Below are 22432 nucleotides of genomic sequence, written 5' to 3' on the forward strand. Positions count from 1 at the left end.
ACTGCGCCATGTTGGAATGGTTACATTTTCTTAGTGGTGTTCGGACGTATTCCATAAATATAATGGTGGGGAATCCTATGATTTGGCGTTTTTACAGACACAAGTCATTTAGGTGCAGCCGCTATTGTTGAAGTGGAAGTGCGGCGTGTAGCCACGGCCGGTCCATTGTGGCTGAGGAGCCGTGTCCCCCCCCACCTTTTTCCCCTCACGAACAGTGTCTGTCAGGCTGAACAAAGGTCAGCCTGACAGACACTGTTTATTATCAGGACAGGCAACCAGGAGCCAGACATGTGCTAAATGCGCAGGCTCCTGGCTGCCTGAGCAGAACTTTGCTGGACTGAGGAAGTTACAGCTCCTGTGGGTGTGACCTCCTCAGCTCAGTAAACGTCTGGCCCTCCCCTCAGTGACAAGGGGTAGTGTCACTGATTGTCTTGCACCTGGGTGCTTCAGTTTTAAGCCCTGAAGCTCCTAGGGCCGAGTGCCAATCAGTGACACTTCATCACAGAGTGGGGGGGGTCAACAGTGTCACTGACCCCATCCCACTCTGTGATGACGTTGGGACTGCTGCCTTCCCTCATTGGCTGACCTAGGGACGGTAGCAGACCCAAGCCTCCTGGGACCGGCGAGTCAGAGCTGCAGGTAAGTGTGTGTTTTTTTAAACTAATGATTGGTGCATAAGCTGCGTGTATGTATTAAATGTTTGTAAATGAGTGTGGTGAATGGATGTGTTTGTGTGGGTGTGCGCATGTTTGAATTCAGGCTGTGAGTGTGGTGTGTATGTGTATGTGTGCTTGTGTCCCGTCCGCCCCCTCCCTCCTAAAGTTACTGGCAGCCACTGGCAGTGTACTGCATTGCTGAAATGAAAACATTATGAGTGGCTGAAAAAAAAAATGTGTGTTGTGCCGCGCTGCTTTAAAAAAAGAGTGGTGTGCCATGCTGCTTTAAAAAATATATATTATGCTGTGGGTAGTTTCAGCATCAAGTTCTGCGAGCCGCACACAAAAGAAAGGTGGGTTGCCATTATTGCAGCTGAAGCCCAAAAACACAAGTTAAAGAGCGGTTGTTGGAGAGTGTGTCCTGCCTGCAACAGCAAGCAGGAGAAAGTCTTAAGAAAATAGTATTCACATACTGTAATTAAAGCATACCAGGGACAGTTCTCATATGAGGTTCCAACAGGAGAAAAGGAGGTACTAAGGAGAGACTGCTAAGTCTAATACAAATCAAAAGCCACAATTTACAAAGGACAGTAATACGGGCCAATTGAAAAGATGGGCTGAAAATGGCAGAGCTTAAAGTCCATATCTGAATACAGCATGTCTCGAAGAGACAGTGCAAGCGCTGCCTGGACGAGACCTAAAAATGCTGGTTAGCACTACGGAGTGAAAAACACATATGGGGTTGTATCTCAGACTGAAAAGGTTCTAGTTACCTCTAGTTTTTTGTGTGTATCTTATTTTTAAATGTTCATTTACAAATAAAAGTCTATTATTCTTTGAAGTTATAGCAGTCACTGCACATCAAATTTGGAAAATGTTATGTGCTGTGACCTGCAGTATGCTTGCCATTGTTATACAAAGTCAAGGGTCCAAAAGAGGCACCTTGGCACTCCAACAAAGTACAATAGAATTGGAGACAATGGCGTACCAATGGTAAAAAAAAGTACCGACATGAGAATCTATCCAGTAACCATCAATAACTACAGGACCACAAGAAAAGGCCTCACAAGTTTTAAATGCTTTATGTCATAGTTGTATCAAGAGTTCCAGTCAATTCTAGGTAAAACAAGGACAGATTAAGAACTCTATTTTACAAATTGGACAGAGTACCTTTTTACTGTAAAAATATGACTGATTTTTAAAAACGTTTGCAAATCCCAGAGAATGCAAGTCGGACTCTTTTTCTTCATATCCTCCAAAGTTTTTTTAAAAAGGGTAGTCATACTTGAATAAGTTCAGGCTAATAAAACAAACTACAGACTTCAGTGCTTAGTTTGTTTAAAAAAAGTTTACGGACCACATTTTTTATATCAGCTTGCCGGCGGTGCTGCTGAATGCTATGATTGTTAAATACCAAGGCTGCCTCATCTGTATTTCACTTAATGGCTCTTTCCTCCACCTTTGTACACTTCTGGTCTCTTTAACTCACTCTTGCAGGGTCTCTCCTCACCAGGCGCGCAACACCCATTGGGCTCACCGGGCTTCAGCCCCCCCCCCCCCCATCGCCTCCTCTGCCTGGGCTAAGATGACACGCACTGAAATCATTAACTAACGCTGCGCATCGGAGCCGAGAATGTGATTTTTATTATGCATTCTGAGAGGCCCAGCAGCCGGAGCAGACAGCCAGCCTCTGAACAGTTTCCTCGAGTGAACCCCCCTGCCCTGACCTCTTGTTTTCCTTTAGAGTGGCGCAGAGGTGAAATCCTTGCCTGAAGGCAGGGATTCACCTAAGCACTTGATGGGTTATAAGCATGGGGTGTGAAGTGCACAGCAGGGAGGAAGGCATGGCCAGTGCAGGTGACGCTTTTCTTTTGTATGGGAATTTCTGCTGGCGTCATAGCCCAGGGTGTGCTGTCTGTGCACTTGTAAGGATGTGTATTCCATACAAGTGCACAGACAGCAAACCCTGGGCTAAGACACCAGCAGAAATTAATTTTCAAAGGAAAAGCATCACCTGCACTGCCATCCCTTTCACCCTGCTGTCTGTGCACTTGGATGGAATTCACATCCACCGCACTGCTCACCAGATAAATGGTGAACAGGGCCATGGATCTTTCTATTTTCGCATCCAAGGGCAGCAGCGAAGAAGCAGAGGGGACCCAGGCAAGGAGAATCCAGGAGACCTATCTACTCTGAGACCTTCGAGGGGCTGGATGCCAGGACGCAGTGCTGCTGATCAGCCCGACTCCACAGTATAGTATCAGAGGAGCAGTCAGAAGTTTTTAGGGCTCGGGCCTCCGCCTCCACGAAGTGGGGAGGCGGAGCTTCCCGAGATCTTATGCTATCAAAAGAAGAAGGAATTCAGAAAGGGCTCTTTCCAGGCACATTCCTTAGATTTTTATGGCATCTGCCTAGTGATTCGTCTTCGCTGTTCTGTTTTTTTTGTAGCCTTGACCTGATAGGCTATAAGTAATTTACGCGTGGCCGATGTGGCATATTGTGTGCGCGAACGAGCACGGCTGAGTGATTAATCTTAATTAGGAGCTGTCAGAGTGGCCGTGTAATGCAATCCAGATGGTGCCGCTTTTAACATTTAAGTTCCCGTGTATGTTCGTTTCCCAGAGGCGCTCCTGACAGACAGTGGACTGCGCGCGCCCTCACTACATTAGCATAAAAAAGCACAAGTGTTCCTTCAACAGCAGAACACACTAAGCAATCCAGCACATATAAGAGAACGGATGTAAACATACAATTCAGGTCAGATTTATTCGCATGGAGTGATGTTTTCAGTATGACATACATGCAGTGCATAGAAGACCCTAAGATGCTGCAAAGACTAATCAATCGGGTGCCGTAGACCAGTGTTACATTTTCTCAAAGTCACATTTTAAAATCGATTTTCTAAGTTACATTGCAAGCCTGAATAGCAATATAAACGCCTTCAAGAGAGCACATAGATCATAAGGCATGCCCCGCGCTTTAAATCACACTTGATGGCACCAAGTGCCTCAACTACTTGGTCATCTGTCAATTGGAGATTCCATGGACAACTTTATGATCATATGCAGTATTACAGAAACCAATTTTACAGCAAAGATAATCGCTCTAATATTTTGTTTTGAATGCAACAGTGGAAACCAGGTACAAAAGGATTCGATGTGTGAGACGAGAATAGTAGGACCTTGCAGGAAACTGTCACATGTAAGCTGGCAATGGGGAAAAGTTTGCGCATTTCAAACTCCCACAGTACTGGTTTGAAAACAAAACAAAAACAACAACAAAAAAGAGCCAGAAGGGAAAAAAATTATAGATTTCTGACCAAAGGTAAAACAAGCAATATCCGATACCATCTAGTGCAGAGTGCAGGTGCAGAGTGCAGGTGCAGAGTGGTGGTGCAGAGTGGTGGTGCAGAGTGGTGGTGCAGAGTGGTGGTGCAGAGTGGTGGTGCAGAGTGGTGGTGCAGAGTGGTGGTGCAGAGTGGTGGTGCAGAGTGGTGGTGCATATCTACAGGCTAGTGAAGCCAATGCATATCTACAGGCTAGTGAAGCCGGTGCATATCTACAGGCTAGCGATGACGGCGCATATCTACAGGCTAGCGATGACGGCGCATATCTACAGGCTAGCGATGACGGCGCATACCTACAGGCTAGCAATGATGGTGCATATCTACAGGCTAGCGATGACGGTGCATATGACGGTGCATACCTACAGGCTAGTGAAGCCAATGCATATCTACAGGCTAGCGATGACAGTGCATATCTACAGGCTAGCGATGACGGTGCATATCTACAGGCTAGCGATGACGGTGCATATCTACAGGCTAGCGATGACGGTGCATATCTACAGGCTAGCGATGACGGTGCATATCTACAGGCTAGTGAAGCCAATGCATATCTACAGGCTAGCGATGACAGTGCATATCTACAGGCTAGTGAAGCCAATGCATATCTACAGGCTAGCGATGACGGCGCATATCTACAGGCTAGTGAAGCCAATGCATATCTACAGGCTAGCGATGACAGTGCATATCTACAGGCTAGCGATGACAGTGCATACCTACAAGCTAGCGATGACAATGCATATCTACAGGCTAGCGACGACGGCGCATATCTACAGGATAGCGACGACGGCGCATATCTACAGGCTAGCGACGACGGCGCATATCTACAGGCTAGCGACGACGGTGCATACCTACAGGCTAGTGAAGCCAATGCATATCTACAGGCTAGCGATGACGGTGCATATCTACAGGCTAGCGATGACGGTGCATATCTACAGGCTAGCGATGACGGTGCATATCTACAGGCTAGCGATGACGGTGCATATCTACAGGCTAGCGATGACGGTGCATATCTACAGGCTAGTGAAGCCAGTGCATATCTACAGGCTAGCGACGACAGCGCATATCTACAGGCTAGCGACGACAGAGCATATCTACAGGCTAGCGACGACAGAGCATAACTACAGGCTAGTGAAGCCAATGCATATCTACAGGCTAGCTACGACGGCGCATATCTACAGGCTAGCGATGACGGCGCATATCTACAGGCTAGCGATGACGGTGCATATCTACAGGCTAGCGATGACGGCGCATATCTACAGGCTAGCGATGACGGCGCATATCTACAGGCTAGCGATGACGGCGCATATCTACAGGCTAGCGATGACAGTGCATATCTACAGGCTAGCGATGACAGTGCATATCTACAGGCTAGCGATGACAGCGCATACCTACAGGCTAGCTACGACAGCGCATATCTACAGGATAGCGATGACAGCGCATATCTACAGGCTAGTGAAGCCAATGCATATCTACAGGCTAGTGAAGCCAATGCATATCTACAGGCTAGTGAAGCCAATGCATATCTACAGGCTAGTGAAGCCAATGCATATCTACAGGCTAGTGAAGCCAATGCATATCTACAGGCTAGCGATGACGGTGCATATCTACAGGCTAGCGATGACGGTGCATATCTACAGGCTAGTGAAGCCAATGCATATCTACAGGCTAGCGATGACAGTGCATATCTACAGGCTAGCGATGACAGTGCATACCTACAAGCTAGCGATGATAATGCATATCTACAGGCTAGCTACGACGGCGCATATCTACAGGATAGCGATGACGGCGCATATCTACAGGATAGCGATGACGGCGCATATCTACAGGCTAGTGAAGCCAATGCATATCTACAGGCTAGCGATGACAGTGCATATCTACAGGCTAGCTACGACAGCGCATATCTACAGGATAGCGATGACAGCGCATATCTACAGGCTAGTGAAGCCAATGCATATCTACAGGCTAGTGATGACGGTGCATATCTACAGGCTAGCGATGACGGTGCATATCTACAGGCTAGCGATGACGGTGCATATCTACAGGCTAGCGATGACGGTGCATATCTACAGGCTAGTGAAGCCAATGCATATCTACAGGCTAGCGATGACAGTGCATATCTACAGGCTAGCGATGACAGTGCATACCTACAAGCTAGCGATGATAATGCATATCTACAGGCTAGCTACGACGGCGCATATCTACAGGATAGCGATGACGGCGCATATCTACAGGCTAGCGATGACGGTGCATATCTACAGGCTAGTGAAGCCAATGCATATCTACAGGCTAGCGATGACAGTGCATATCTACAGGCTAGCTACGACAGCGCATATCTACAGGATAGCGATGACAGCGCATATCTACAGGCTAGCGATGACGGTGCATATCTACAGGCTAGCGATGACGGTGCATATCTACAGGCTAGTGAAGCCAATGCATATCTACAGGCTAGCGATGACAGTGCATACCTACAAGCTAGCGATGATAATGCATATCTACAGGCTAGCTACGACAGTGCATATCTACAGGATAGCGATGACAGTGCATATCTACAGGCTAGCGATGACAGTGCATATCTACAGGCTAGCGATGACGGTGCATACCTACAGGCTAGTGAAGCCAATGCATATCTACAGGCTAGCGATGACGGCGCATATCTACAGGCTAGCGATGACGGCGCATATCTACAGGCTAGCGATGACGGTGCATATCTACAGGCTAGCGATGACGGTGCATATCTACAGGCTAGCGATGACGGTGCATATCTACAGGCTAGTGAAGCCAATGCATATCTACAGGCTAGCGATGACAGTGCATATCTACAGGCTAGCGATGACAGTGCATACCTACAAGCTAGCGATGACAATGCATATCTACAGGCTAGCTACGACAGCGCATATCTACAGGCTAGCGATGACGGTGCATACCTACAGGCTAGTGAAGGCAATGCATATCTACAGGCTAGCGATGATAGTGCATATCTACAGGCTAGCAATGACAGTGCATACACTCACAAGGAGACCACAACCAGCTGAGGTGCAATCTTCACCCACTCACAAGAACGACATCACAGGCAGCAGCAGTGCAAGCTTCTTACACTCACAAGGAGACCACAGGCAGCAGAGGTGCAAGCTTCTCACACATAAGACGGACATCACAGGCAAGTGGTGCAATATTGGCACATTCACAAGGAGATCCCTAGCAGTACACACCACATGAACACACTCCATAACACATAGCAACAATACATTGGCATTTACAATGCCATTAGCTCAAACTCAAATAAATCCGAGCCCGATTGCATTTCTAATGCTTGTTTATGTAAGTTCCAGTAACGTTAATGCATTTTTCAGCACATCATTACCTTTTGGGGGTGCTAGTGGGTAACTTTAGAGTTCAGAGTGGGTGTGGGTTTTAGGGAGCCAGTGAGTAATTTTATGGTTCATGGTGGGTTACAAATTGGGGTGCCAGGGTTTAATTTTAGGGTTCTGAGCGGGTATGGGTTTTGGGGTTCCAGGGGCAATTTTAGGGTTTAGGGTGGGTATGGGTTTTGGGGTGCCAGGGGTCATATTAGGGTTCAGCGTGGCTATGTGTTTTGGTGTGCCAGGGGTAATTTTAGGGTTCAGGGAAGGTGTGGGTTTTGGGGTGTCAGCGGGCAATTTTAGGGTTCAGGGTGGGTATGGGTTATGGGGTGCCGGGGGAATTTATGGTTCAGCATGGGTATGGGTTTTTGGGTGCCAGAGGGTAATTTTAGGGTGTGGGGTGGGTATGGGTTTTGGGGGGCAAGGGGGGAATTTATGGTTCAGCATGGGTATGGTTTCTGGGGTGCCAGGGGTAATTTAAGGTTCAGGGTGGTAATGGGTTTTGGGGTGCCAGGGGGTAATTTTAGGGTGTGGGGTGGGTATGGGTTTTGGGGTGCCGCGCGGGGGGGGGGGGTAATTTTAAGGATCAGGATGGGTATGGGTTTTGGGGTGCCAGGGGTAAATTTAGGGTTCAGGGCGGGTATGGGTTTTGGGGCTCCAGGGGGGTGATTTTAGGGTTCAGGGTGGTAATGGGTTTTGGGGTGTCAGGGGGCAATTTTAGGGTTCAGGGTGGGTATGGATTATGGGGTGCCGGGGGTATTTATGGTTCAGCATGGGTATGGGTTTTGGGGTGCCAGGGGGTAATTTTAGGGTGTGGGGTGGGTATGGGTTTTGGGGTGCCAGGGGGGGATACTTTTAGGGTTCAGGGTGGGTGTGGGTTTTGGGGTGCCATGGGATTAATTTTAGGGTTCGGCGTGGGTATGGGTTTTGGGGCTCCAGGGGGGTGATTTTAGGGTTCAGGGTGGTAATGGGTTTTGGAGTGTCAGGGGGCAATTTTAGGGTTCAGGTTGGGTATGGGTTATGGGGTGCCGGGGGGAATTTATGGTTCAGCATGGGAATGGGTTTTGGGGTGCCAGGGGTAAATTTAGGGTTCAGGGCGGGTATGGGTTTTGGGGCTTCAGGGGGGTGATTTTAGGATTCAGGGTGGTAATGGGTTTTGGGGTGCCAGGGGGTAATTTTAGGGTGTGGGGTGGGTATGGGTCTTGGGGTGCCGGGGGGATAATTTTAGGGATTGGTATAGGTTTTGGGGTGCCAGGGGTAATTTTAGGGTTCAGGGCGGGTATGGGTTTTAGGGTGTGAGGGGGTTAATGTTAGGGTTCAGCGTGGGTATGTGTTTTGGTGTGTCAGGGGTAATTTTAAGATTCAGGGTGAGTATGGGTTTTGGGGGGCAAGGGTGTAATTTTAGGGATCACTGCGGGTATGGGTTTTGGGGTGCCAGAGGTCATTTTAGGGTTCAGGGTGGGTATGGGTTTTGGGGTGCCAGGGGGTGATTTTAGGGTTCAGGATGGTAATGGGTTTTGGGGTGCCAGGGGGTAATTTTAGGGTGTGGGGTGGGTATGGATCTTGGGGTGCCGGGTGGATAATTTTAGGGATCGGTATGGGTTTTGGGGTGCCAGGGGTAATTTTAGGGTTCAGGGCGGGTATGGGTTTTAGGGTGTGAGGGGGTTAATGTTAGGGTTCAGCGTGGGTATGTGTTTTGGTGTGTCAGGGGTAATTTTAAGATTCAGGGTGAGTATGGGTTTTGGGGGGCAAGGGTGTAATTTTAGGGATCACTGCGGGTATGGGTTTTGGGGTGCCAGGGGTAATTTAAGGGTTCAGGGCGGGTATGGGCTTTGGGGCTCCAGGGGGGTGATTTTAGGGTTCAGGGTGGTAATGGGTTTTGGGGTGCCAGGGGGTAATTTTAGGGTGTGGGGTGAGTATGGGTTTTGGGGTGCCAGGGGGGGATAATTTTAGGGATCAGGATGGGTATGGGTTTTGGGGTGCCGGGGGTAATTTTAGAGTTCAGGGCGGGTATGGGTTTTAAGGTGTGAAGGGGCATTAACCGATCCTGATTATCTGCCATTTTAGCTCCGCCCCATTGATTAACATTAGCCACGCCCCTTCTTTTGCCATGTTAGCCCCCCCCGAAATGAAGACCTAGTTGCGCCCCTGCTCCTCACTACTTTCTTTCTTTGTCAAAATGTTCCTCTATTTCACTCCCCCTTCTTTCTCCCACTTCTGCCTGTCTCTCTTACTCTGGCATCAAAGTCTAATGATAAAAAATAAGTTCTGATCGTCAAAAAAGAATGCTCATTCCTGCCGTCTGCAAACACTTGCACAAATTAAGCAATGCTGATCTGCAATAGATTGGAGACTAAACAGAAAATGATTCAAGACATAGACCAAAAGAACTCTTCCTTACTTCAGCAAGCAAATCATGGAGTTCACCTTCAGTTGGACAGCATCCCAGCGACCGAACAATTGTACCGATCTCTCTGAAAAAGAAGCAAACATTCTATTAGTCTGCATGTAATCCCTACATTTGGTATTCCAGAGACTGTCGGAATACTCCAAATCATTTTAATTAAACATGCTTAAGTGATCAATATTTTTATACTTTCTGTGATCTTGCCCCCACAGTTCCTTCACCACAGTTCCTAGATAAACAAGGCGGGCAAATGTTCCACCCTTCTGCAGCAGGTGAGCACTTGAATGTCCAGCAGACTTAACTAGCCAAGACCCTGCCACCAAGACATTTCTAGTCAACGTTAAGGGAACATAACGTTACCAGTTGGAAGGACTCACCAGACTTCAACCTTCAAATGCTGATTGAATGAATGATGATTTTTTCTACAACGCAAGGCTACTCAAGAGAGTGTCCCGGTGCGGTTTAGGCAACTTGGAGCAGGCCGGGGGCAAGAACCACTGATCTATCCCCACTGAAGCCAGATTAGGAAAGTGCCCAGTGCTTTTTAAAATGTTGCTTCATCCGAAATGGACCTCAGATGTTCAGGCAGCTGATTCCACATACCAGCTGCTTTTACAGTGAAGGAAGGGCTGTCCCTTTGTTGCCTTTTGAAACGGGGAACCACAATTACTCCAGCTTTGCTTGAACACAGGGCTCTTCTAGGTCTGTATTCCTTCATTATTTTATTAAAGTAACTAGGCCCCTTGTTGTGGAGGGCTTGATGTGTCAGGGTCAATGCTTACTACATTATAAGCTTTCGTACTTGCAGCCAATGAAGTCTCTCCCGAAATAATGATAGTGATGTATATTTTGGTATTTTATACAGAAAACATACAGCCATATTCTGCATAACTTGTTACCGCTGAATCAGATATTCTGGGAGGCCCAAATAGAACGCATTGACATAGTCCAGTTTTGAAAGAATCAATGCCTCTGACCACTGTAACTTGGGCATCATGCGGAAGCAACTAAAGGAACTTCAACAAACGAAAAATCCAGAAGCACATTTTCACAGCTTCTGATACCTGCCCGAACTACCAGGCCAGGTCCTCCCTAGACCGGAAACAAACATCCAGGGACCGGTTTCGGAGTATCACCCCCATCAGCCAGGCTAGCTTGAATTGAATTGCATAGTGAGCATGGGAACCATGTCTGGGCATATCCTTCCCACTTAGGGCGGCGACAAAAGCAAAAAAAGATCAAATGATGGAAGGAATGCTGAAAATGACAGTTGGGCATCAAATATGACTCCCAAATTCGTGGCTACCGCCGTTGGAGGCAACAGAGGAGGAATCGTATCGGGCCAAGCTCCTACCCATCCTTGAAGGGGGTTCCGTCCAAACAACAAAAGTTCTGTTTTATAAGGATTGCACTGTAATTTACTGGCCTTCAGCCAGGCGAGCAGTGCTATCATACAGTGGACAAATGTGGGCTCTGCATTTATGGAATTCCCATCATGTGCGAGAAGGATCTGGATATCATCTGCGTATGAGATAACTTTGATTTTAGATGATTCAACCAAGTATACCAAAGGAGTCATGTGAATATTAAAGAGTGTGGGACTTAGGGAGAGCTTAGCGGCACTCCCCACTTCAATCTTTTTCTTTCTGAGGTATCCAGTTTCCTCCAAATCACCTGCTCACATCTCACAAGGTTAAGAGCCAAGCCAACTTAGGGCAGAGTCTATCACACCCAGATGTTCTGGCATGTGCAGCAAGATACTAAGATCTAAAATATCAAATGCGCTGACAGGTCCAACAGCACCAGAGTCCAGACTGGGTTTAATGGACTCAGAAACCTCTAATAGTGTGGTCTAAGTGCTGTGAGAGGCTCTAAACCCTGACTGGGAAGATGGAGCAAGTTGTTCTCAGTTAGAAATGTGGGAGGTTGTTGGTTCACCCACCTTTCTAAAACCTTTGTGGCTACTGGGAGCAGATAGATTGGTCTAAAATTAGCCAGCGAATTCGAGTCAGCAGTGCCCTTTTTAAGCAGAGGAATTACATCAGCTTGTTTCCAGTCCTCAGGTAGAATACCTGAATGAAGAGCGATGGCAAATAACCCCTGTTATAATGGGGCAATAATATCTGATATGGACCTAAGGGTATGAGAAGGTATGGGACATTTGGATTTACAGTTCGCAAAGGGGGCTCTCACTTCCTCCAAAGATGGGGCCTGGAAAGACGCCAATTTGGAATGTGAAATGGGATCGGCTAAGTCTCTTAATTAAGGTGTTCCAGCGTGCAGTATAGACTGAAGTTTGGGATTTTAGCCTCAAAATAGTCAGTAACACAAGCTCATAGAGGCTGGCTGGATTCCAGCAAGGGAGATGTAAATTTAGAGAAAGTAAATGTAGCCACAACTTTAAAAATCTCCTTCCCGTCATAGTTAGCCTCCTCAATGCATTGCGGGTAAAAGGTGCTATGGGACCTCTTGAGATTTCTATGATAATCTTTCATGGCCCTTTATCTGATTCCATGTAGTAACGTAACCAGATTCTTTAAAATTTCTTGCACACAGCCCTTTCCGGAGCTAATTCCCGCGGGAATCAGCATGCTGAGGGGGTTGTAGTAGCCTTTTTAGAAGGCGTAATAGGAGCTACAATATCAGCTACCCTCCTAAGTCAGGAAAGGTCCCCCTTCCCAGTAGAATTTGGGATTACTAGTATGGGGTCAAGCAAAGTGCTCATTAAATCAGCAATAGAGACCTTATTCCAACATCTACTATCATTATCCGACAAAGAGGGTCAGGATGCCTTTAGGCAATCGAAGTGCCAAGAAAAAGGCAATAGGAAATGGTCAGGCCATGTCACTGGCTGGCGGGGGAGTTCACATATTAATGACATATTCAATAGTATGCTATTGATAGCATGACCAGCTCTATGGATGGGTCCGGTAGTGGCTCACACAAAATTAAGAGAGGCTAGGTGTCCACCAAGCGGATAGTTAGAGGGTCATTAGCCTTGTCTAAATGAATGTTAAAGTCACCAAGCATGGTGAAATTGCCATAGAAAATGCATTTCAGGGCCAATGCTTGGTCGAGGGATGCAAGAAAATCTCCTGCAGATTCTGGGGGCCGATAAACCAATGCTCCTTGAGAAAGAATGTTGTCTGTCACGGAAGCAGGTTGTGATACCAGGCAATGTTAAAGGTCAGCAGAATGGGACCAACTGGTCAGAAATCAGGAAAGGTAGCCCAAGACATTTCAACCAGCTTTAAAGATGCAAAATGTAATATGAATGTTCCCTAAAAAAATACTACAGGGCCCCAAGGCCAGAGTTCTTGAGTGAATAAGACAACTAAAGGCTTCACTCATTGGGCAGACCTGGGCTGCAGTGTCCTCATCGTAAACACACTTTGCTGGCTGGACCTGGCATTCAGAGTGGCTGAATTCGATTTTGTCTAAAACAAAAATGACACCTGTCTGGTTCTAAGGGCTCTTGTTAAAGGTGATGGGGAGGAGGGTGGCAAATGAAAAGGGGTCAGACTGAGAAGACGGGAATGAAAGCTAACCTATAGAGACATATATGAAAGGTGCCTTTCACAAGGCGCAGAGGTCAGAGATGAGATGGGCAATGACTGAAGAAAATTAGTACCACCAAATCTATGTGTGCTGCTGTTGAAGCAGAAACATTGGTAGTGGGTTATGTTTTCTTCACTACATTGTCTCTTTTTAACACTGAAATGTCATTCAGGTTTCTGGGGGATTTCATGTCCAGCTTTGCCTTCTGAAAGTAATGCAGGGTCAAGTAGTGGCCTATTAATTTGTGAAGGGGGACCTTTTTTTTCCATCTTAATAAACACACAGTTTCTAGGTCTCAACACAAGTATTAGTGAAATTGTGCTCATTCCCTGCTAGTAATGGGACAAGAAGCATGCATTTCCCAAACAAAATGCATGTTAAATTCAAACAGCACAAAAAAATTGAAAGTCGAGAAAACAACACAAAAAATTTTCCAAACCAAACATTGAGAAATATTTAATGTGAAAAAAGACAAACAAAAACGAAAGTTGAATAAGGTGAACCAGAGATAAGATGTTTTAAGTTTTAAAGCAAAATGTACTATGGAGAAATATCAGCTTGTGGTAGACCCGGACCTAAGCATGATTTCCGACCATCCAGGATGGAGCAGAGGTCAGACACACCAAGTAGGTCATCCAAGTACAAATGTTTGCCTCCTGACTAAATCTAGCTTTTGGAAGTCAGATTGCTCCAGACAGGAAATGTCCAAGGCTGAAGTTGGTGATGGTCCTTCTTAGCCGGAAACGTGGTGTCGAGTTCTGGTTGCAGCCACTGGTTTTGGTGCCAAAAGCTCTGGGGGGCCAAAGCTGGATTTCAAGGCCGCCAAGTTTGCTCTGCCCCTATGATAGATTTGCAGTCTATCGCTGGTCAGAGTTTTAAACTTTAAACTTAGGGCCTGATTTGGAGTTAAGAAGACTGGTTACTCCTGCACAAACATGACTGATATTGTGTCTGCCTTATTACAATTGCATTATATCCCAAGGCACTTGAAATAAGGTGGAAGGGATATCTTTCACATTTGTGATCGGGTATCCCGTCCGCCTGGGACTGAATAAGGTCCTTAGTCATTTTTCTGGTTCCCAAAGCCCTCAAAGCTGTTGCCAGGCAGGGCTCCATGAGGCAGAACACCTTTTCGGCAAGGTCCTGCTGAAACCTTTTTTAGCATGGCAAAAAACTCTGATTGGGATAAATCTGATTTTCCCACCCACCTTGGTTGTCCTTGCCTGGGAAGCCTGAGCACCTTGTTCTGATACTGTATAGTCATTAAAAAAAAACTATTTCCCCAATTGCTGGGAAAGTTGATCCTGGTTACTCCTGCAGCCTCAGTGCAGGCTACTAGGTAACACGGTTGTGCCCAGGCATAGCCCCTGCAGGATGCAGTTTCTGTGGTTATATGGGCCCTATTGAAATCAGACATACCCTATAATGTTTGTGTTCCTGGTGCAGGCAACCAGGAGGTCAGTTACTTGACACTTGGAGAGCAGTTCCAGTCCCTGAGTGCAAGCAAGTGTCAGGAGTACTTGTGTCTTCTTTCTTCATTTTTTTCCATGTGTAGTCTTCTGAGGGGGTGATTGTGAGGTGTTAGATTTATCCTGTGCATTTGCCAGTGATTGAACATTTTTTCTACCAAATCCCTTCTACCTTCTTGCCCTATTGCCATCTCCTACTGGAGCACTTCCTCTTTGCTTTACTGTAAGAATTTCCTGGGGCTCTACATTAAGAATCTAACCCTTTCATGCATGAAAAGGTCTATGGCTCTCCCTAAAGCCCACCCATATTTAGATAACGTCACCTCCCTCTATCAGGGCCAAAAAGTATTTTCCTCTGCTGGGACACAAGCCAGAGAGCCAAGAAAAGTCTGGGAATTAATGGGAGGAGATCCTTTCAATCCAATTTACCACCCCAAATAAAAAGAGATATTCTGAAGACTTTCCTTTGTCCTGCCTGCTATTCTTGTGCCCCTCCAAGACGGCTAATACATGTTAAGTGGGCAGCTGTTGATAATCCCCTATAATTCTTGGGCCCAGGAATTCAGTCAGGCTCTTCTCTGGAGAGTAGGGTTGTTAATTCCAGCTAGGAGTACGTACTGGCCTCTGAAAGTAAGGTGAGTGACAAAACTGGTTCCAAATCAGTTTTTGCTCAGGCAGCCCAAAATACATTTTTATAGTTACTTTTTCACTAATATTATCAAAGCTCTACTTACACTTTGACATTTGATTTTTTTTAACTAATTTGAAAAAAATAAAAAATAACTTTGAATCCTTTTGCTTGCATTTTTCCAGGCAAAGATTGCAATTAAAGGTTTTGAGTTTACTTGAGCCAGTTCATGAGAAATCTAGAAGAACCTACACAGTAAAAACAGCTTTAGGACATATAATCACTGTGACGGCACACTATTCCGAATATGTGGTGTGCCCCTTTATTACACATTAAACACACAAACATATGGGCTTACACGCCTCACTTAGGGTTGACACACAACCATATGGGCCTACAAGCCTCACTTAAGGGGTGACACACAACCATATGGGCTTACAAGTCACACTTAAGGGGTGACTGATTACTAGATAAAAATAGTTTTCCTACAAGGTAATGTGCCTTTTCATGTATCACTGGAGTGCTTTTGCACTACATACCCGGTAGAGACCAGTGGTGCTCTTGACAGCCATATATATGTGAATGGTGTAAGCCCACAGTGCAGCCTTCATATGTATTTAACTTAATCTCCACTGCTAAAATGTATTTGCCATCTCCCATGGCCTTACAGGAAAGTTATATACATCAATTAGGTAAAACGAATACTAAAGTACTATTTTACAGCCAGGGAACACACTGTGACCTTGAATAGCAGTCATAGGGAACAGAGTCATAATACAATTAACAATAAGATACACAAAAAGTGGACAATTGGAGGTAAAGATGCAGGAAATGCAACATTGCTGCAAACAGGGTAAACGACTGGTACAGGATTATCCTTTTAGAGAGAACAGGTTAGCGCTGAAGTTGTATAGAGAGCTGATTTCACAACCTCATTCTTGCATGGTGATATCAGCAAAAGTTGCCTATTGGGAATATTTTTAGCCTCTTTCCGGGGATGGCAAGAAAGTGTGATGAGGTGACCTAGTCACTCCTCTCGCACTGTCCACTAAAGGCTTTTCTGGTCTCTGAGGATCAACTAGCTATGGTGAGTCTCCAGTTCGTTTTTCTTCCAGAAGATTTGGAATGTCTTTGAAGTGCATAGAGTGGGGACAGAACTGATGATGGCTAAGAGAGGCATCTGCCACTATTGTTTCAACAGGATATGTCTAGAGAGATTTCCGCAACCAAACAACCCTTTTGGGGTAAAATCTATGTGGGGAACATTAGGTGTATGTTGGGATTGGCTCTTGTGTTTCCTCGATGACACCCTTGCCGCTCGTTTAATTGCGTACTAAACCCACTCTCCATGTACATGTCAGAAAATGAAGATAAACGTACATGCTTGTACATGAAGAAAAAAGATTACTTGTGCTTTTCTGGTGTTTTATGTGTTCCAGCTAGACCAAGGTCTGGTGCTGGCTTACCATCAAGGAGCCTGGTATGCTGCAGTGACTGCAACCTGCTATAGATCCTGACTTATGAGCAAGAAGGTGCCTGGAAGGTGAAACATTCTGACGTAAAAGAAAGCAGGCAGATCACTGGATTCCTGTTCCCTGACTTAGTGGAGTACTGAAAACACTTCACAAACCGTTCTGCAGCTTGTGGCCATCCCCCAGGAGCCTTGCCTGGGTCAACTGGAATAATTCCTGATGATTTACTAAAAACAGTGAAGTGGTGTTACTACCACACCCGCTACGAAGCACCTTTTTCACTTCTAGCAACAACAAACAAATGTGGGGAAATTGTGGCATATAACCATGAAAAAAGCAACCTCTTCAAAAAGACGGGTCTACCTTATTCTGCTCTGAGGAAACTGGTCTCTGCTAAAGCCATCCAGTGCTAGAGTAATAAACATGATAGTTCTAGATCATATCATTCTGTTTGGATACATACTTCTTGCATAGCCATCTGGTCAAATGTGGGCTCCTGCAAACCATCAAAAGTGAATGAAAAGCCCCAACAGTGTCCAATTACTTCATGGCCAGCATCACAGGATTTGGAGCCTAAAGCTTGAAAGCTTACCCCTTGGCATGAGTGAGGCCCTGGACATGTCCTGTAACATGGAGGGGCACACCAAGCATGGCCTCATTTGACTGATAGTGAACTACCATCCCTATCAGGGCTTTAGCATGTACATATGTGGTGGCAGCCAATTGTGTTTTTGTGAATCAGTAGTTGTGACAAGACCTTTTTATCTGTGTGACTGGAGTGAAGGCCTACTGGCTCGCTCACATAATGTTAACCCACCTTAGTGCTAACATCCCAAAGGTACATTATGTGTGGGCCTGTGTAGTATATACATTGTGGGTGAGTGAACCAGAGTAATGGAGGCCTGCTGGTTCCATTTTGGAACTCCCTGACCTGTTCTTGTGCACAAGATGGAGGTGTTTTTTTTCCTATACAGTGAAGTGTATTGCTACCATTCCTGAAGCTGGAAGGAGGAGACCTAGAAAGGAGAAGGGGAAGAGGAGACAGGGCTACCTTTTCAAATTCAATTAGATCATGTTGCTGAGCGGAGATGCTGATTAGTCTTCCTGCGCTCTGCCACTTGGTAGATGGTGGGCATGAAGGGTGTGTCTGCAGTCTCTGTTGTTGAGAGCATGAAGGATCCTTTAGGATAGGTCAGCCATTCATCTCTTTCCTGATCACTGTTCTGTTTGGCTTTTGATAGCTAGATGCAGAAAGCGTACACCTCTTTGTGCCTCTATTGTGGGCGCTCCATGCTGAAACCACCCTGCTTTGAGGAGCCTCACTGCACAAACCTGTATCTGTAGAACAACCTGGAGAGACAAGTGAAAGAAGAACTGACCCAAACCTGTCCTAGAAGTACACACTGAGTATAAACATACCTGTCTGACTATATAAAACTGGGAGCCACTGACCCACTTCTTAAGTTCCAAGTTCTCTTCAACCAAAGAAGGGAGTGCTTCACAGAGTACTCAGAGACTGCTTTGCAACCAGAACTTGGAACTGCATGACAGCCAGTTACCCAGAGGTGAGGGGAGATTAAACTGGAAAGAAGAAGCTGTCTCCCTGCCCTAACGTGCCTGCAGGCCAATGTGCCCACTGCGAGAGGGAAGGATTGTGCCAAACCTGCAAGAGGTGCGATTGTGTGATTATCCAGGAAGAACCAGAAGCAGCTAACCCCGGAACTTGAGGTTCCACCCACCAGAAAGACAAAGGAGGGATATCTGCGTACTCCAGGTTTTGAAATACAGTCTATCTCCATAAGAAGCCAGCACAGAGACAACATTGTGAAGTTGTGCTCAAGTGGATCGTGCGGAAGTGACATCGCAAAATTGAGACCGAGCAGACTGTGCCTCTGGACATCATGAATTTATGTCTGATCAGATTGTGCCACTGTTACATCATGAAGCTACCACCCCAACTCACTTGAAGCCCGGAAGTGGGCTAGTAACCAGCCGGAGACATGTGACGAAATTAGAGCCTGCAAAGGTTCTGGAAGGTAGCCTCCAAAGCTGCCTTCTCTTGACTTCACCTGAGTCACAGAGCACTCACAGCCAGTGCGTCTCATCACGGAAGATGGAGAAAGAGCCAGATGAGTTCTGCAGGTCCCGTCTGTCTCTCCGGAGAGCAGACAAAACTCTGCAGTGATGACAATTGGAACTAATAGGAGTAACTGAGAGCACACACTTAATAACACTACACCTGTTCCTGAAACCTGTCCAAGACAGATCTGGACCCTAGGAGAACAGAGAAAGTGAGGGGGAGAGGCAAAGAGATTGCCCATGCCAAGCACAGTTGCCACGTGCCAGTGAGGCATCCACGTTTATATCCTGTAATGTCTAGTGTTGAGTTTTCTGTGTGTATTAAAGTAATTTCTTTTAACAAATACAAGCACTGGGTTGGGCTATCTGTTATTACATTGCTGGGTGATTGGTCAGTTCTGAGCTTAAAGCACCCCATGCTACTTTCCCAAAAAGCTTGTGACTGATTGCGATCACTACAACTGAAAGTCATGTGCTTGAGGGGTTGTACTTGGTCCAATTTGCAGAGCTATAATAGGGCAGAGCCCGGGACATCAGAGATAAATGACCCCAGCCACCACAACTGAGGCACATTTTTTTTCTTGCAGTTTTATATAGGCAAACTCTACCCGAAGGTATTGGCATAAGCATGAGAGCTTATATGAGCAGGTCAATAGGCTGTGCCCTGCCTTCAAACAAATAACTTTACACTAGTCATTTGTGCTTATATCCAGGCTGTAGGCAGGGCAGAGAGGCAGGAAATTCCAAGCACTTTTGAAAGGGGAACTTCAAGAAACTTCTCCTACTTCGAAGGAGACGCCAGGTAGAAAAATAGGATCCTCAAACCCACTCTTCAGTTCACTTTATGAACCTGCGGTAGGACCCTGAGAGAATGGCCTAATACTGTGGCCTGCTGTGTACTTCAAGACTGCTTTGCTGCACCAAGAAGGGCTGTTTTGCAGCTTGCAGCCTGTCTTTCACTCCAGATGTCTTCCCTGCTGCATGAGCCCTGCATTTCACCTAGAACCCAGGACTTCCAGAGTGACTCCAAGGGCTAGTTGGCAGGCCTCCTGATCGGAGCCTCAGAGACAGAAAACGCTCCAACCATCCTGAACCCACATCTGGAAGCTCCCTGAGTGAGTCCTGAACTTCCAAGTGGTGCCTCTCAAGTCTTGGATCCCTGGAAGCAGTACTAAAAGTACCCAGATAGCCCAAATACAAAACTTGGGACATTAGAAATGTTGGCCAAAAAGAGAACGGAGAGGAGACTGGCACCTATATGTTTGTCATTCCGCTCAAAGTGCATCGTCAGTGGGCCTGACTTTGCGGCAGCTACGGCTACGTTCTTCTCCACAGCAGCAAATCCTGTTCAACAGTACCTCGCAGAAGGGGTATCCGGCTTTGTGGAAGCCTCGTTAGCTACAGCCTGCAGCTTCCTCCAATTGGAGATTTTCGACTTCCAAGAAAGAGACTAAGCCCTTATGAAGGATTGTTCACCATGGCTTAGCACAACAGCTCCCGGACGCTGTTGTCTCCTCCTTGGAAACCACCAGCTGCCTTGCCTCACTAACCTTTACTTTCCCAGGCAATTTTCCTTGAAATTCCTTCTAAGTATGAAGGTAAGCATGTATCTGAACCACGCTCCATCGCAGTCAGCCATGACTTTCGACTTTGCCCCAGTCTTGCACCACTAGATGTCCATGGTTGGTGCTTTGATTTTTTTAGGCAGCAGTTTTTACCCTAAACTTTAAAAATTCATAACTCCGTTTATACTGATTGGATTTTTGTTATTTTGGTGTCAAATGATTTTTTAGAATTTACTCTGTTTTTCTAATTGGTTTTGGATTTTTCTTGTGATGTGTTTCACTTTGTTACTGTTTGCGTGCTGCATAAATACTTTACACATTACCTTCAAGTTAAGCCTGAATTTTGTGACCTTTTGTGGTTCACCGACAAGGTTTGTGGCTGCTGCTTGAGAAGGATTTCACACCCCTTCAAGTAGCAACCCAATTTCTCACACGCCCAAAATGGGATTACAGTTGGGGTGCAAATTGCTGGAGCTTTCTCTGAGACTTACAGCAGGAAAATAAACATCACAGAACATATTGTACAAAAATGTCACACTGCGCACCTAATACATCGAATCATGAGCTTTGAATGTGATTACCTGTTTCTAGATGCAGAAACTGAAAAAGGGCGCAAAATGCGAACCCACTAATGTGCACGCCAGGCACTTGTGCCAATTAGTAGGTACCCACTTTTCACCTGATTTTTTAGGTAAAATCGTAATTGATAGTCTGGCCCGAGAACCGGCCACGGTGGTCAAGTCTGACTTGCTAGGGTTTTGCTAACATTTTTTTATGGACTTTATGCTGGCTTCTGCCTAACATTCAACAGGACCTCTGAGATGTTGTGTTGGCACACAGCAAACTTCTTAAGCCACAATTGTAAATACAAGATTTCAACGAGCTGCAGCTTTTTGTTTGCTCTTGAGTAGGACAATTTCACATCAAGGAGAAGATGAGATGGAGTCCTTAATTCAGAGAAGAAGATTGCATGGAGTCCTTATTTCAGCTATGTAACACTGTGAAGAAGCATGAGACACTGGAGCAGGGCAGGAAGATGGCCAGGCTTAGAAGAATAGTTCCAAGACGTTCCTGCTCAACTATATGTATTTTCCCAAATCTGATTTCTTATACCTACAGTACTACCCACCTACAGTGGTCACAGTTAGGGCAGCAGTGCTGTCCATTCTACTGGAAATGAGCTTATCGTGGCTACCTGATAATCCTACTTCGAATTTCACTGTGTATACCAAGGATCCTGCTGCCGCAAATTAAGGAAGACGGTGGAGACAGGTAGCGCTACAAGTAAGGAAAGAAAAGGGGTGGGTGCCCATGTGCCAATACTGATGTAAGAGAGGAAAAGTCCTTTTTTTTTTTATTAGCAACACAAGAACCAACAGTATACAAAAATGAGTCAAATTAGAAAAAATAATCAAGACGTCTACAAGGTTAACGTTAGGTTGGCATTAGATCGTTTGACAAAATTCTTGTTAGATCCAAACAAAATATATACATGTATCTTGACACATAAAAAGCAGAAGACAATGATGATCTAGATTAAACATGATTTTTTAAACTAAAATATGAGAGACCTCCAAATCTTATCGAATTTAGCTAGAGATTTGATGCCCCTAAGCCTAGCCAGTGCTAATTCCATACTATGAATTTCATTAAGGAGAGACCACCATTCCATTATGTGTGGGGGTTTAGGAGAGATCCAAGCGCGAGCAATTATAAGTTTAGCGCAGGTTACCATAATAGTAAATAAGGATTTGTGTTGGATATTCCTACCGTTAGTGTCTAACATAACTAACGCAGAATCTAAAGGGGGTATATTCCCTAATTTCAGGGTTATTATATTCTGAAAAGATGTCCAAAACTCTGAAAGTTTAGGGCAGGTGTAAAATATGTGCA

At 45.7% G+C, this 22432-nt stretch overlaps 1 protein-coding gene across 1 annotated transcript in view; it reads right to left on the bottom strand.

Moving 5' to 3' along the window:
* Window positions 1–22432, bottom strand: part of DRC8 (dynein regulatory complex subunit 8) — a 385308-nt gene that overhangs the window by 78974 nt on the left and 283902 nt on the right. The window contains exon 3 of the mRNA XM_078648802.1: window positions 9763–9835. Coding sequence (XP_078504928.1) covers window positions 9763–9835 — 73 coding nt within the window. The remainder of the gene's footprint in view (window positions 1–9762; window positions 9836–22432) is intronic.

Source organism: Lissotriton helveticus, chromosome 6 (genome assembly GCF_964261635.1).
Source record: "Lissotriton helveticus chromosome 6, aLisHel1.1, whole genome shotgun sequence".
In the NCBI taxonomy this organism is placed as follows: Eukaryota; Metazoa; Chordata; class Amphibia; order Caudata; family Salamandridae; genus Lissotriton; species Lissotriton helveticus.